Source organism: Ambystoma mexicanum, chromosome 1p (genome assembly GCF_040938575.1).
Source record: "Ambystoma mexicanum isolate Mex_15411 chromosome 1p, UKY_AmexF1_1, whole genome shotgun sequence".
Lineage (NCBI taxonomy): Eukaryota > Metazoa > Chordata > Amphibia > Caudata > Ambystomatidae > Ambystoma > Ambystoma mexicanum.
The window spans coordinates 102,027,583-102,040,948 of record NC_090921.1 but is presented as its reverse complement, the minus strand read 5'-3'; the positions used below and the strand labels follow the sequence as shown (position 1 = coordinate 102,040,948).

The 13,366-nt window shown below is 44.4% G+C and overlaps 1 protein-coding gene across 1 annotated transcript in view; it reads left to right on the top strand.

Moving 5' to 3' along the window:
• The window catches only part of SRRT (serrate, RNA effector molecule), a 413,786-nt gene extending 404,979 nt beyond the window's left edge, over positions 1 to 8,807 (top strand). Inside the window, exon 20 of the mRNA XM_069644249.1 lies at positions 8,504 to 8,807. Coding sequence (XP_069500350.1) covers positions 8,504 to 8,579 — 76 coding nt within the window. The 3' untranslated portion in view covers positions 8,580 to 8,807. The remainder of the gene's footprint in view (positions 1 to 8,503) is intronic.
• Positions 8,808 to 13,366: the final 4,559 nt, after the last annotated feature.

The window sequence follows — 13,366 nt, the reverse complement described above, 5'->3', positions numbered from 1 at the left end:
TGATTGATCCATCAATAGGCAGGCTTAACTGTTAATACAATACAAGATATACTGGCTAAGGAGTTAAGACTTTTGAGGGCACTGTGTGGTCTGGAATGTCCATCTGGTAAATAAAGAGGGCTCTAAATCTAAGGCCTAACCTACACATTGAAAGACTAGGTCACAAAAGGCACGTACCACAATGGTCGTAAGTCTTATTGTGGGGTTTAAGGACCGGTTGTTTAATCATCATTAAATCTCTGCTTATTTGCTTTGGCACTATGAAGGGTGAAGGAGAATGGAAACGCCTTTGCGGTGTAGTTCTGCATTGCACGTGGAGACGGGGCCTTCAGGAGCAGTTTTTACATAAAGGCTTTTTACACAAGGCTTATTACATTCTGGTTATATTCGTCTAAAACATGTCATCCTTTCTATCGGAGTATCCTCATTGTTACATAACTCATAGGTCGTGTGTGCTCAGGTTATTGTCCATCCTAAGTTGAACTGTTCATTACCAGATTCTGCACATGCAGGCCCTAACACATATTGTCATGATAATATCATACTGGTTATGGCAACGGTTGTTATAGTGCTTTTACACGATATCATGCATGTAATTACATTGGGCTTAAAAACGAGGTCACTTTGTGCTAGAATATACAGTGTTATGTTCTGTTATGCATTTTATTACTGCTATCTATTTCTATTAAACTACATTCTACACGCCACACTTACATAACTGGAATCTAACGTTGGTGATTATGATTACACATATAATGTGTGATACATTCATGTGTTTATTATTCTAATGTAGTTCTTTCATGCAATGGAAACATTTCATAAGCAACGTACTCTGATTTGCGTGAAGAAAAACGCTTTGATTTTTAGGCATGAACAAACCGAACATGCTTAAGGATCATTCTTAATTATTTGACCATCTTTCAAAGGATCTGGTATTCTTTTTGGCCTGGGCCTGTTAGGTGGGGGCAGGTTTGTGGAGATGAACGACTTCTGTTGTCGGTCCCTGAGCTGGGCCATGGCAGGGTCACTGAGGTAAGTCGGAAGACCGAAGATAGTGTGAAGTTTGTTGCATTTGCACTGCCAGTCCCATGAGAACTGGACGCTGCAAAGATGACAGAGGGGAGGAGGTGGGGGGAGTAGCTTGTTCACTGTGTGCGCCTGGTGGGGGGAGCTTCAGGCCGGTGTTCTAATTTCATGGCTGGCCTGCCATTATGAAATAACAAAATGGAGTCCGGTAGCCCACAATGTTTTCCGGCTCAGCTTTAGTTTTAGGCTGTCTTCAAGGGGGGGGTGGGGAAGGGAGGTATCAGTACCTAGGGTATTCCTGTGTGGGTACTCCGGGGCCATGAACCCAAAGCAGCCGCATTGGGGCCTATCCAGGAAGTGTACTCTCTTAGAATGGAGGGGGGAGGTTCCGAGAACCCCTCATCCCACACACACTTCACACAAGGTATCTGCAGTGCACCAGTCAATGTCCTTTGTTGAAGCTCTGGAGTCTGCAGACCATCGACTTTTGTTACCTAGGTCCACCTGCTGTAGCTGCTCTGCTGCATGTAGAGTGGCCTCCTGCGAAATGTCAGCTTTCTAGCCTTAGCTGGACCCAAGATGTTGACTCGGACCGCAACAGCTGTGTCCCTTTGTTTTGCTGTGCATTGGTGATGTTTGTTGAAACTGGCTTCCTCACGTCTGGTCCAGTGCCTAAAGCAGTGCAGCATTGGTTTGAGTTGCATTCATCAACCGGAACAGGTTACACAAGCTTCTGAATTCAACTTGGACATCTCTTGCACCCGCCACTCATTTGCTCTGCTGACTGGAACCAACGCCAGGAAAACGGACCTTCACCCTGCCAAGTCTTAAGAGAAACTGAAGTGCGCACAGTTCATTACAATACTTACCTGCCCCCTATCTCCACCTGTAAAGGTATTTGAATACTTTTGATAATTTTTACATTTGTCACATGTTGCCAAAAAAAAATAAACCTGCCAAATTTTATTAGTTAGAATAAATCCTATTCTAACTTTTGGACCCTTTTTTCCCCCCATCCACAAGAACCCTTTTTCTTACCTTTTCCCAGCTCACTAAAGTTAAGATTGTATTCTTGTGGACTGCCATTGCAAACATTTACCATCCTGTATTGTCGGGTGTGGGATTGTGATTTTATTGCACTGGCTTCGGGGGCTGTTAATTGTATTTTGAGTTGTGATGGTGTTACTTGCTTAGTCATTTTTGTAGTGTTTGCTTAGCCACACATCGTATTTTTATATCTATTAAGTGTAATCCTTGATTACTTATCTTGTGGGCTCATTGTGGACCCTTTACCAGGCTCACCCCCTTCCTAAGACTTTGTCTTGACCACTCTCCGTTCTACCTTTATTGGTTTGCCCCTGTTCACTAAGTTGTCCATCTGCCCACAAAGCCAGAGTGTAGCAATACAGTCGTAAAGTATTGCATTTCTTTTTCACTTTACTCTTGTTACAACTTTTACTATTTTCTTTACAGTTTTATATTGTGGGCAATCTCACTTTGGAATACACAACTGTTTATGGCGTTTTTTTAGTAATATATACTTAACATTTACCAATTTAGAGTTTAAAGGCCTTATAAAGTGTTTTTTTTGCTTGACTTTATTGAGTCCTGTGGTTGGCTAACAATACTTCAACACCCACAAATCTCCTGAAGTCTGCCTTACTGCTCATGCCTTGATAGGATAGAAGACCCAAATGGCAATTAACCCATTAATCAACTGTGAGCTCTCAAACTATCTCCACCCTCCTATAATCACCAGTACGTTTTAATGCATGTGTAATTGCAGTGCTTCACATTGGGTATAGTCGAAATGACTTCAAACATATAGCGGTACTAGTCCTGTCAAAAATTGAAATCTAAATCGGCAAGAAGGAGCAACCTCTTGCCCTAACTTAACTTTTTTTTTTTTAAAGACTGAACATTGTCATCAATGTCGTGAGCTTGTGAAGACCAATCAGATTCTTGAAACATGAGGCTGGTGTTCACATTGGTTACAGGGATAAATTTGGTGGTTGCTGCTTCGGCACACATTGTTGTACTCCCAAAACGTTTTAACACATGCGGATGACGCTCCAATCCTTCACGGACCAGATAATGCCCATTAACCCTTAGCTACTCAAGCCTTATTGTGTTTGCATAAATAAAAGCATTTGTTCTGTTGCGAACCAAATGATGAAGAAAGTCTGCTTGGTCCAAAACCGAGACATCCAGCTTGTAGGACACTTGGACAGTTATCTAGGACACCTTAGCTTTAAGTTAAACAGCTGTTACGCTCAAAATCTGACATTGCACAGGATTGAGCACTTTTTTCCTTCCGTCAGCAAATGAAGGTCATCTATGTAGATCAGTCCGAGACACTTACAATTGAGTCGACTTTGGAATCCCTAAAACGCATTTAAATTTGGAGGATGATATCCAGCACAGCTGCAGTTATAGATATGAGGCCACATATCACTGGGGCTGACTGAAACCCCCCTTACTGCCTTTTGAACAGGTGTGGCTTTCAAAGCACTATGCATTCATAGTGTGCCACAAAATCGAACCCAAATTACTGCAGAATAAATTCAAACATTACCACCCTTCTGAATTCAGTCTTCTGCAAAGTATCGCCTTATCCAAAAGCATGCCATAAAAGGTGGGCAGGTCTTGGCTGTTCAGTTGAGGAACACACACACACACTTATACACACACACACACACACACACACACACACACACACACACACACACACACACACACACACACACTTACACACACTTACCTTACACACACACACACACACACACACACTTACACACACACACACTTACACACACACACACTTACACACACACTTACTTCTATTTTGAAAATCCCTCCATATTTGTTGGGTAAGAATTGGTGCATTCACACTGAGACTACACACCACCTATCTGCTTGGTATTAGGTAACCCACCTTCTGATATAAGTCTGTACTACAAACGTTGGTAGTATGACTGAGCAGCCATGCCTATCTCACGAGAGGTAAATGTGAGCTCTAGGGCTGTAACAATGAAATTTGTAAAATACTAGTAACACTTACTCAAGGTTTCAGTTATAGTTATTTATTTAATATCAATGTTTAAATAAGCGTTCCTTAAAAAGGCAACTCATGTAACAATGTAAATGTACTTAAAAATCACTTTTCAGAATCGGAACAAGTTAGTGGATAATCTTTGGATATTCTTCTTACACAATTCCTACACCCTGAGGTGACTTCAATCACAAGAACAGTAATGGCATTTATATATCACACTAGTTAACCTTTTCAGATTCCGAGGTTGCAGAAAGGAAAGGTTTAAGGAAAGAAAAAGTTAAACGGGTTCTCAGTATATGTAAAGACACTTAAATCTTCCAATTAAATCTAGACGAGCTTTTCCCAGCAGTTAGTCTAAAACAAGTTACCACCTATGAGGGACAAACGGTGTCAAAGTCAATGGGTTAGAGTCTGCAGGGAGCCAGAACATCCAAAGTCAATTTGAAACAGTCTATGGAGCTGAGCCACTTCTTAGAATCAAAGTCTTGCACAAAGTTAGAGTTTGTTAGAAAATCACTTGTAGGGTCACAAATTGTTAAGCCTGTGCAAAGAGTTGGAATCATCTGTAAAAGTAAGCCACTGCAATGCCCAACTGAGAAAAGCACAGCTAAAAGACAATGAGGTAAGTACACAAGTCTAAACAGTACCTCTGGTTCAAAGAGGAGTTGTCCAGCTGGATTCTTTCTTGCTACACCAGTGCAGACCCAGTGTTCCTGAGCCTCCGTCATAGGGACAAGAGGGAGGACGTCTGGAGGGCTCCTGCGGCAGTACTTGGGAGGTTGTCTGCAGCTACGGGATCTTTTTGGTTCAGCAGCACTTTGCAGTTTCAGTGCACACTCTGGTGAGGGGACTTGAGCTCTGGTTGTCCTGCTTCTGGTATGTCCTTAGACTCCTGGAGCTTCTAGCCAGAATTGAGACGTTTCACTTGACTCCAGATTACTCGACTCCTGCCACTCTGTTCTTGTTAGGCAGAATTGCACACAGTACCCTTTGGGACCACTACACACAATTAGGACTACAGGTGTTGGCCAAACCAACCTTTGGTATAAGTATGTACCAGTGTTTTGTAGCGACTTTCAATCAGTGGTTCAAATAGACACTTAACTCAAGGTTTCTTGGTAAAAACACGTGTTAATTTATTACATAATCAAGAAAACATTTCACTAGAAGGAGGCAACTTAATATTACATACAAATACTTCAACACAAAACTCTTAAGATTTAGAGACAGTTTGAGCTCCCCTGAAGTAGGAGCCAAATGGCAGTTCAGTTACTTAGAAGTGAGCAAAAGGGACAAGGTAAGTAGAATAGATCACATACTTGTTAAACAGTGCAAATGGTTTCAGTTCACCAGAAGAGTTCAAGTCCATTGGCAAGGCCAAAGTCAATGGGCTAGTGTTCTGGATAGGAAAGAGCAGTTCGGGTATCAAATGCTAAAGTCTTTTCAAATGTTTTCAGAAGTAGTTTAGGCGGAAAAGAATCCTATGTCTGGTCACAAGCTGATTAGACCTGCAAGTTGTGAAAGTTTCACAAACTTTCACCGCGAGAGAGGCGTTCTCTCAATCAAGTTGGCACAGTACCTTTAGTATGAAGAACAAAATGCAGCTGAACACGTTGGTTCCTGGCAGTTCCTGCAGATCTCACTGTTCCTGGGCCTCAGTCGTGGGGACAAGAGGGAGGACGTCGGGGGGACTGCACGGGATCATCAAAAAAGCAAATAAGATGGAGTCACTTCAGTTCCAGTAGCTGTAGCTTCAAGTGCACAAGCTGGTATCCCTCTCCCTGGTTAATCCTAACCAGCCTGGAGAGTGGTATCCAGGTGGCTTACGAGTTGATTGGTCGCACCAACTCAAAGGGAGAAGTTTTCCTTGAAGGGGCTCCTGTCGAGATGAACTTGGCAATTTGGACCTGCAGCAGGGCTTCACCGGGCAAACCAACGGTCCAGGAGTTGCAGCAGCTGTCCTCTTCCAGCTCTTCAGTTCTTTTGTTCCAGTGGTCGACTCGGCTTTCCAGTCCAAGAGACTCCTTTTAAACCGTTCTCTCCCTTTCATTCCAGCCTAGCTGTCACTCACCCAGCAGGGTGGCTGTCCTAGGCGGACAGTTGGCCAGCCAATTGTGCTAGAGTGCATTTGGGTCTCCTAGGAGACTTAGCATGTGACGTTTTGGGCACCTCCCTCACTTGCTGCCAATCCCAGACACTCAGGCGCCAGAGGTGGTCTTCAGTTCTGAAGCCCGCCAAAGGCACACGAACAAAGGAACCAAACCTGGTTTGGCACGCACAGATAAACCCTAGAAGGACCTTTCCAAAAAAACGGCAAAAAAAGACTGGGACCTGTTTAAACAAAGGGGTTTAAGGCGCCATCTTGAAAAATGGCTCCCGTCATTTTTAGCTACTGGTGTTCGTGGTCAGGAAAAATCTTGGTAGTTTGTTGTAAAACCAGTGCCCACCAGCCTTTTGAATAGGAAAGGGTAGCATTTGACTGCTACATGAGTATTTAGACACGGGATACTATGTAACCCATCCAGCACTCCATTGTAAAATGGTGTGTGTTTAGTCTAGGAATTTGCAAAGACTAGTAAAGTCAATTTCACTTTACATTCTCTGGGAAACAGTTTATCCCAGAGAAGGTATCTAAACCTTTGGGAAGTCTAAAGACACCCCTGTGTCACTGCACTGAGGGTGCTGTGTAACACACATGAAAAGATGCCTATGGAGTTATTTAAAACTCCATAATCCAAGAAAGTAAACAAGAAAATAAACAATTAAAAAGTTCAAAGCCCCAAAGTTTAGCAAAAGAGCTGGAGGGCTCTAAGGTAGAGGGAATTAGCAGATTATGAGAATTCTCCAACAGTTCTTGCAGCAATGAAGTACAGCCAGTCGGGGATGATGGTCCAGTGAAGTTCTTCTCGGGGTTAGTTGGTCCCTCTAACCCAAAGCAAGAAGTTGTCCCTTCCAGAGCTTCTGTCGAAATTGGTGGTAGATTCTGCATCTTGTCCCAAAACCCTTGCCTTTTAAGCAGTGTTTTCCCATTTATGCACACCCTAGGCTGTCAATCACCCAGCAGGGGATAGGCTGTACTGAAAAGACAGCCAGCTAATCAAGACTGGTTGCATTCAGGCATTCCTAGAGACAAAGGACGGGAATTTCAGGACTCCCTCATATCCTGTCCTTCCAGACTCACTGGAGCCAGGGGTGGGTTTCAGGGCTCAAGCCTGCCAAAGACAAGACAAACGTCTCGAATCTGTTTCGACGCGCAGTAAAACCCAGGAAAGACCTCACAAACGGAAAGTTGGGAAAAAAGAAGACTGGGCGTCGCGGGGGGGGGGGGGGCATGGGCATTTTGGCAGAATTGTCACCCATTAGTGCTATACTGCAGCTGAGGGGATCAGCCTGCAGTAGAAAAATTCAACCACTGCCACCAGCCATTTAAAGTAGGGAGGGTAACATAAAAATTTTACATGAAAATGTAGGGTAAGGGGCTAATGGGTAACCCCCATAACTCCCCAATAAAATGGTATCCTGAATCTACAAATAGAAAATGTAAATAAAGTCAATTTCACTTTACTATTCTGGGGAACTATAGTTCACCCAAGAAAATGTATTTAAACATTAGGATTGATTTGTGACACTGTAGTGAAGGTGCTGTGTGTCACCGTACACGAAGTAGATGCCTATGGAGTTTGTCAGACTCCGAAAACAGTGAAACCACACCTAATCCAAATCGGCTCAAAGATGAGAGAATGAGAAAAGGGTCTCACTCCAGGGTTCAAATTAAAAAGTCGCAGTCCACCAAAAGAGCTGGAGGTCTCCAAGGTGGGAGGAATTAAGCATTAAAATGAAAATTTGCCCTTACTCCTTATTAGGTGTGTAGTTGATATCAAGCTGCACATGGTGGATAAGGCTCTGCCAGGGTCTAGGCTCCCTCGTGGGCAATATAGTTTGGGATTTATTTGTGCATACCCAAAGCACAAACTGTCCATTGTGTGGAATGCCCCTTGTCAGCATTTGTTCTGAGCTGTTCACTTGTGTGTTGTAAAGATGGTGTGGGCACAGAATAAAGGTATGAGCCTTGTTTTGATATTCCGTTGTCCTGGTAAATTGCATGGTGCAGTATTTGGAGTTTGCCTCTCCTATAAAATTGTTTGGATGTTATGATTGCTTCTGAATGCCTCTTATTTGACTATTTGCAAGATTACAGATACCAACATTTTCTATATTTTACTTGCCTCAAAGTTAATGATACCAACAAAGCCCTTACCAGGTAAAAGTAATATAAAACCCACAAACTGCTGAAGCCACTTCCAGTAGGTTGGGAAGAGAGAAAATGCCACTACACAGGGAATCCCCAATGATGTGGGCTGGTTACTGATCTGCCAGTGGTTCTAGTGTTATCAAAGCCTAACGTGCTTTTTTCATTCACAGAATGCTCCGAGGTGATCCCCGACACATTGTGGAATACAGAGACCTGGACGCCCCTGAAGATGTCGACTTCTTTTAAAAAAGGAAAAGACGTAGAAGGTTTTAAACAAACTATTAATTTTGGATCTGAGATCCCAACTGACTCACAGCCCTCTGCCCCCATCCAGTTCTCGTTTTGGCAGCTTCCGGTGGGGGCTAAACTCCCCCAATACTCTGGTAAAATGCTTTCTGGTTTTGTACATTTCTTTTCAGCGCATTATAAATGTGATCTTTTTTCCAATAAAACATTTTACCTAAAACTAAATAACTGGCGAGTTATTTTGTGTAGAAGGCACATTTGTGGTAGACCTTTTCCCCTCTGAGGGTTTGACAATGATAACCTGTTAACCTGTAGTGTAGGCAGTGTCTCCCTTTTTCTAGACTGCACTTGCATTGTTATCTCTGCTAGCAGTCATGCCTCAATGTGGAGGGCAAGAGTGTTAGTCCAACATTGGCCTAACCGAACTCACGGTTATAGGCTGAACAGTAAGGCTTGGAGTGCCAGATCAAGTGTTTGGTGACAAGTCGAGTGAACATCAAATTAAGTTGACGAATATTGTTTTAAAGAACACATTAAATATATACACTACTGGGCAAAAACAGAATTTACATTGCGAATAAGCTTTAATTTGCATGCTGTGCATAGGCTGACATCCAGTGATTAGTGCAGTTTTACATCATTATTTCAATTTTGAAGTGTGACAGGGCCTTCTTCTAAAACTATCCCTAACATATCACCCGTAGGTTTGTGCATAGGACCAAGCACGAGACTGAGGAGCTAGCCTTGGCAACTTGGGATTGGCACACATGGTGAATGAGTGGCAGTGCACGGAAGGCGCATGAGCAAAATTGTAGATATGTTGCAGAGGCAGCGAATTTGTAAATGGATGGTGCATGGAGCACACCTGATGAGGTGTGGAGCCAGAGAGGCTTGTAGTAAAGTAATAACATGATTGCATTGTGTTCCTCCCTTAATAGCGGACGATCAAAACCCTCAATTTGAGGTCTGGTAATTGCAAGAGCAATGTATCAAGGGAAGTGCGGGGTGACACTCCCCTTCAGCACCTGTGGAAGATGTTCCCACCATATTGGGAGAAAACATGCAAATATAGCATAGGATGGTCTAAAGGAGGTACCGAGGGGAAGCTAACTAAACCATGACCACCTTGCAGAGGTTTCTCCAAAGATGTGCTGAAATCACTACTGATACATATACAGGGAACCTATAAGGAAAATAAGATAACAAGCTGCGTGACGATATTCAAATTGTAGTGAATGTTTCAGGAATGCGAGGGGGCGTGCAGCGAGCTGTCGGTGGATGTTGAGCCTGCAGGAGGTGCAGGGGCCAACTGCCCTGCCACCCGCTCACCCACACGTCTCAGTGTAGTTTCTGATGACAGATGAACAATGGAGATACCCCACACAAGAATTAAGAGCAGCAGAGGGGTATTCAAATCAGGCATATAAACCACCATATACTCTTGAGAGGCGCAGGTCAGCCGATGGCTGAGGGGGAACGAACAGTGAGAGAAGGGGAAAAAAATGGGGGATAGGGGAGTAGCTACGGGCAAATGGGTAGGGGGACAGATCCTCCTAAAGCTAGAGGGGAAGACCAACAGGAAAGCAGAAGGGGCAACTAAGGCAGTGGGAGAGATGAAGGGGACCAGGAAAGCATCAGATTGGGCTGAAGTAATGGAGGAAAAGGACTGAAGAGATTAGAAAGACAGAACAGGGAGAGGAGAGGAAGAGAAGAGGATAGAAAGGGATCACAGAGAAAGACTAACGGGAGCAGCGGGACAGAATAAGGGAAGTAGAAGAAATCGAGAGACGGGGAGGTAGAAAAGCAGGAAAAACGCAAGTTGCTTGAGGGAACAAAGACATTTGCAGGTGGATGGATTGGCAAGGGAACGCACACAAGGCGGCAGATGAGCGAGCACTAAAAGTGGTAAGGACGCAAGGTACTTTGGAGAGAGTAAGCAGCAACCTTGAGGGGGGGGGCAGATGAGCAGAGCCAGCCAGCACAACCTCACGTGACAGGAGTACAACGGACCGGGACAGAACAGGCCAGGCAACAGATAGGACTTGAGAGAAGTAGACATTGACTTGAAACCTAGCACGGACACGACTACTAGGAGACTAAGCTTTGTCGATGACTTGTGTAATAACATGGGCTCGTGGTCTGACAATAAGACAAAACGCTGGGGATGAGGGGGAGCAGAGTAGGTCTCAATCAACTGGGACAAGCATAGAGAAGCGAGTGACATGGGGAAACAGGCACAGGTACCGGGGGGAGACAAGTGCACACCACAATCGGTGAACGAGCTATGTAACATCGATGAACTAGGACCATATGTGGACACGCATAGGGACCTCCCAGGACGAAGGAAGGGAGAGACTGCTATAGTGTGCTCACTTCACAGGAAAGGAACCTAGGATACAATGATTACATCTAACTATCCATAACGGAACCAATAGACGTGTACATGGACATTAGGAATGCGGACAGATGGGTCAGGCTGACTAGGAGTGCCAATGGGGAGGTAGGGTTCACACAGATGCCCTTGCTAAAAAAGGGAAGTGGCAACCTCAGTATATACCACTGAAACACACTGACAGAGAACATGAAGTGCAGGCTACCCTCGTTGAGCGTGGAGGCAGGAGAATAGATTTGAGAAGGTATGAAGGACAGATTAGTAGTGGGAGACGTAAAGGGACTGCTACTAGCGATTTTCGGAGACTCTGACGTATGGAAGAAGGCTCAGTTCCCCAGAGTGAATCCCAGAACACAGCGCACAATGGTTCACCGTTTGCGAACTGCAGGGCTGCCATATTTGTTAATACCCAGACCCCTGACATTGGGGCAATTATGTTCCGGAAAATGAGGCGCCTTAACTCGAGAACTGTGGAATAAAACAGTAGCAATGTTCTACCATTTACTATGCCAGGGGCCTTCTTTACATAGAGAAACCAGAAGTGGAAACATACAAGGCTCCCATAGGGGTACTGCGAGTCACCCTCTATATTCAACAGGGTCCTCCAGATGGACCTAGGCAATCTACAAATGGAAAGCACGATTTTGCAAATGTCATTTTGATTTGCAGCATAACAAAAGACCTGTGTAGAAATGACTCGGTGCACATGCTGACAGTGTTGGCAAACAAGGGGTACAAGGTGGACAAGGCCAAACTACAGTACTGTCAAAAAGTACTATCCATTGGACGGCCAATTTTTCAATATGGCCAAAAGATCACGCCAGAGAGGGTGGAGATAATACGCAGGACACCCAAACTTGCAACAGTAAGAGAAATGCAGTAGTTCTTAGGGTTGTGCAATTACTGCAGAGTATGGGTATTCGACAGAGCATACACAAGGTCATTACTGGGCGTTCTGCAAGAAGCACAGAAGGGACACCAGGCAATGGACTGGACAGATGAGATGACTGGGGCATTCAATACACTAAAGGAAGCAATATGCACAGCTCCAGTGTTAGGGATCCCAGACTGCAAAAAGACGTTGTTTCTGTTCTCGCACACTGATGGGGTAGTGATGAAGGCAGTACTGACAGAGGACAAGTTTGGGGCACAAGCCTGTAGCTTACCACAGTGGAACACCTGACCCGGTAATGAGGACACTATCGGTGCGTACAAGCTTTGGCTGCTGCATATGCAGTGGGAAAATGAGCAGGGACTACCTTGGGGTGCACTACCACGCTCTATGTAGAGCATGTGCTGTTTGCGATACTGCAGAAGCCAAAGAGCATCTTGAGAACACAGGGCTTCAGGGTACGAGGAGATACTATCAAACTGCTCACTTAAAATTATTAAGTGCACACTTGTCAATCCAGCAACCTTTCTCGTAAGTGTTCTGCAAGTAGGTGAATATGCACACAACTGTACAGCAAACATACAGATCTGCAAAGTAAATGAGGACACACTTGAGGAGGGAGATATGCTGTAAATTTGACTGGTATTCAACAATCGACCAGGTAGATGGGGTCCAACCTACAGGGACAGTAGTGGGGAGATTTCGGGAGGATGGAACAAGTGAGGTGGTGGCAAGAGCATGATTACCACCACATTCTTCAGCACAAGCAGCAGACATAATGGTCTTAATACTAGCATTAGAAAACAGCTGAGAAAAAGTGACCGTGTACTCGGACTCGGCGTGCGTGACGTCAACAATACATTCAGGACTGTCATGATGGATCAGTACAGGATTTGGGAGGGAAGATGGGACACCAGTACAGCATGCACTTCTATTTGGCAAACTGATTGAAGTAATTGATTATTCTACACAGGTAGCTATAGTGAAGTGCCAGGTGCACACACAAGGGGAAGATGCCATTTCAAGAGGAAACGCAGCAGCAGACTCTGAAGCAAAGCGTGCTGCATATTTTGGATAGTTACTAGAGATGGAGGCAGCATCATACATCCGTAATGCAAGGAAAATGATGCCCCAGGAAGGGTACAATGTGCTGCCAGAAGCACAGATCATGGAGTTGCAGGGATCTATGCCCAGGGAAGAGACACTTATGGACGCAAAGGGGATGCACAGTGTCTCCAACAGAAGCCCTTTGGCGGCAAAACACAGGGAAGGTGGTGATCCCTCTGGTACTATTGACCATAGCATTGACAGTTACTCTCCAACACACAAAGGGAAAAGAGGTTATTGCCGCCCATATTGGAGAAACCTAGTTCTGTCCTAATTTGACTGAACACATGGCTGAATTTGTGAACAATTCTTGTATGCAAAAGCAGGACATACTTTGAGAGGTGAGAGGAGCCATAACACGTCCAGCAGGTCCATTTCAGCATCTACACGTTGACT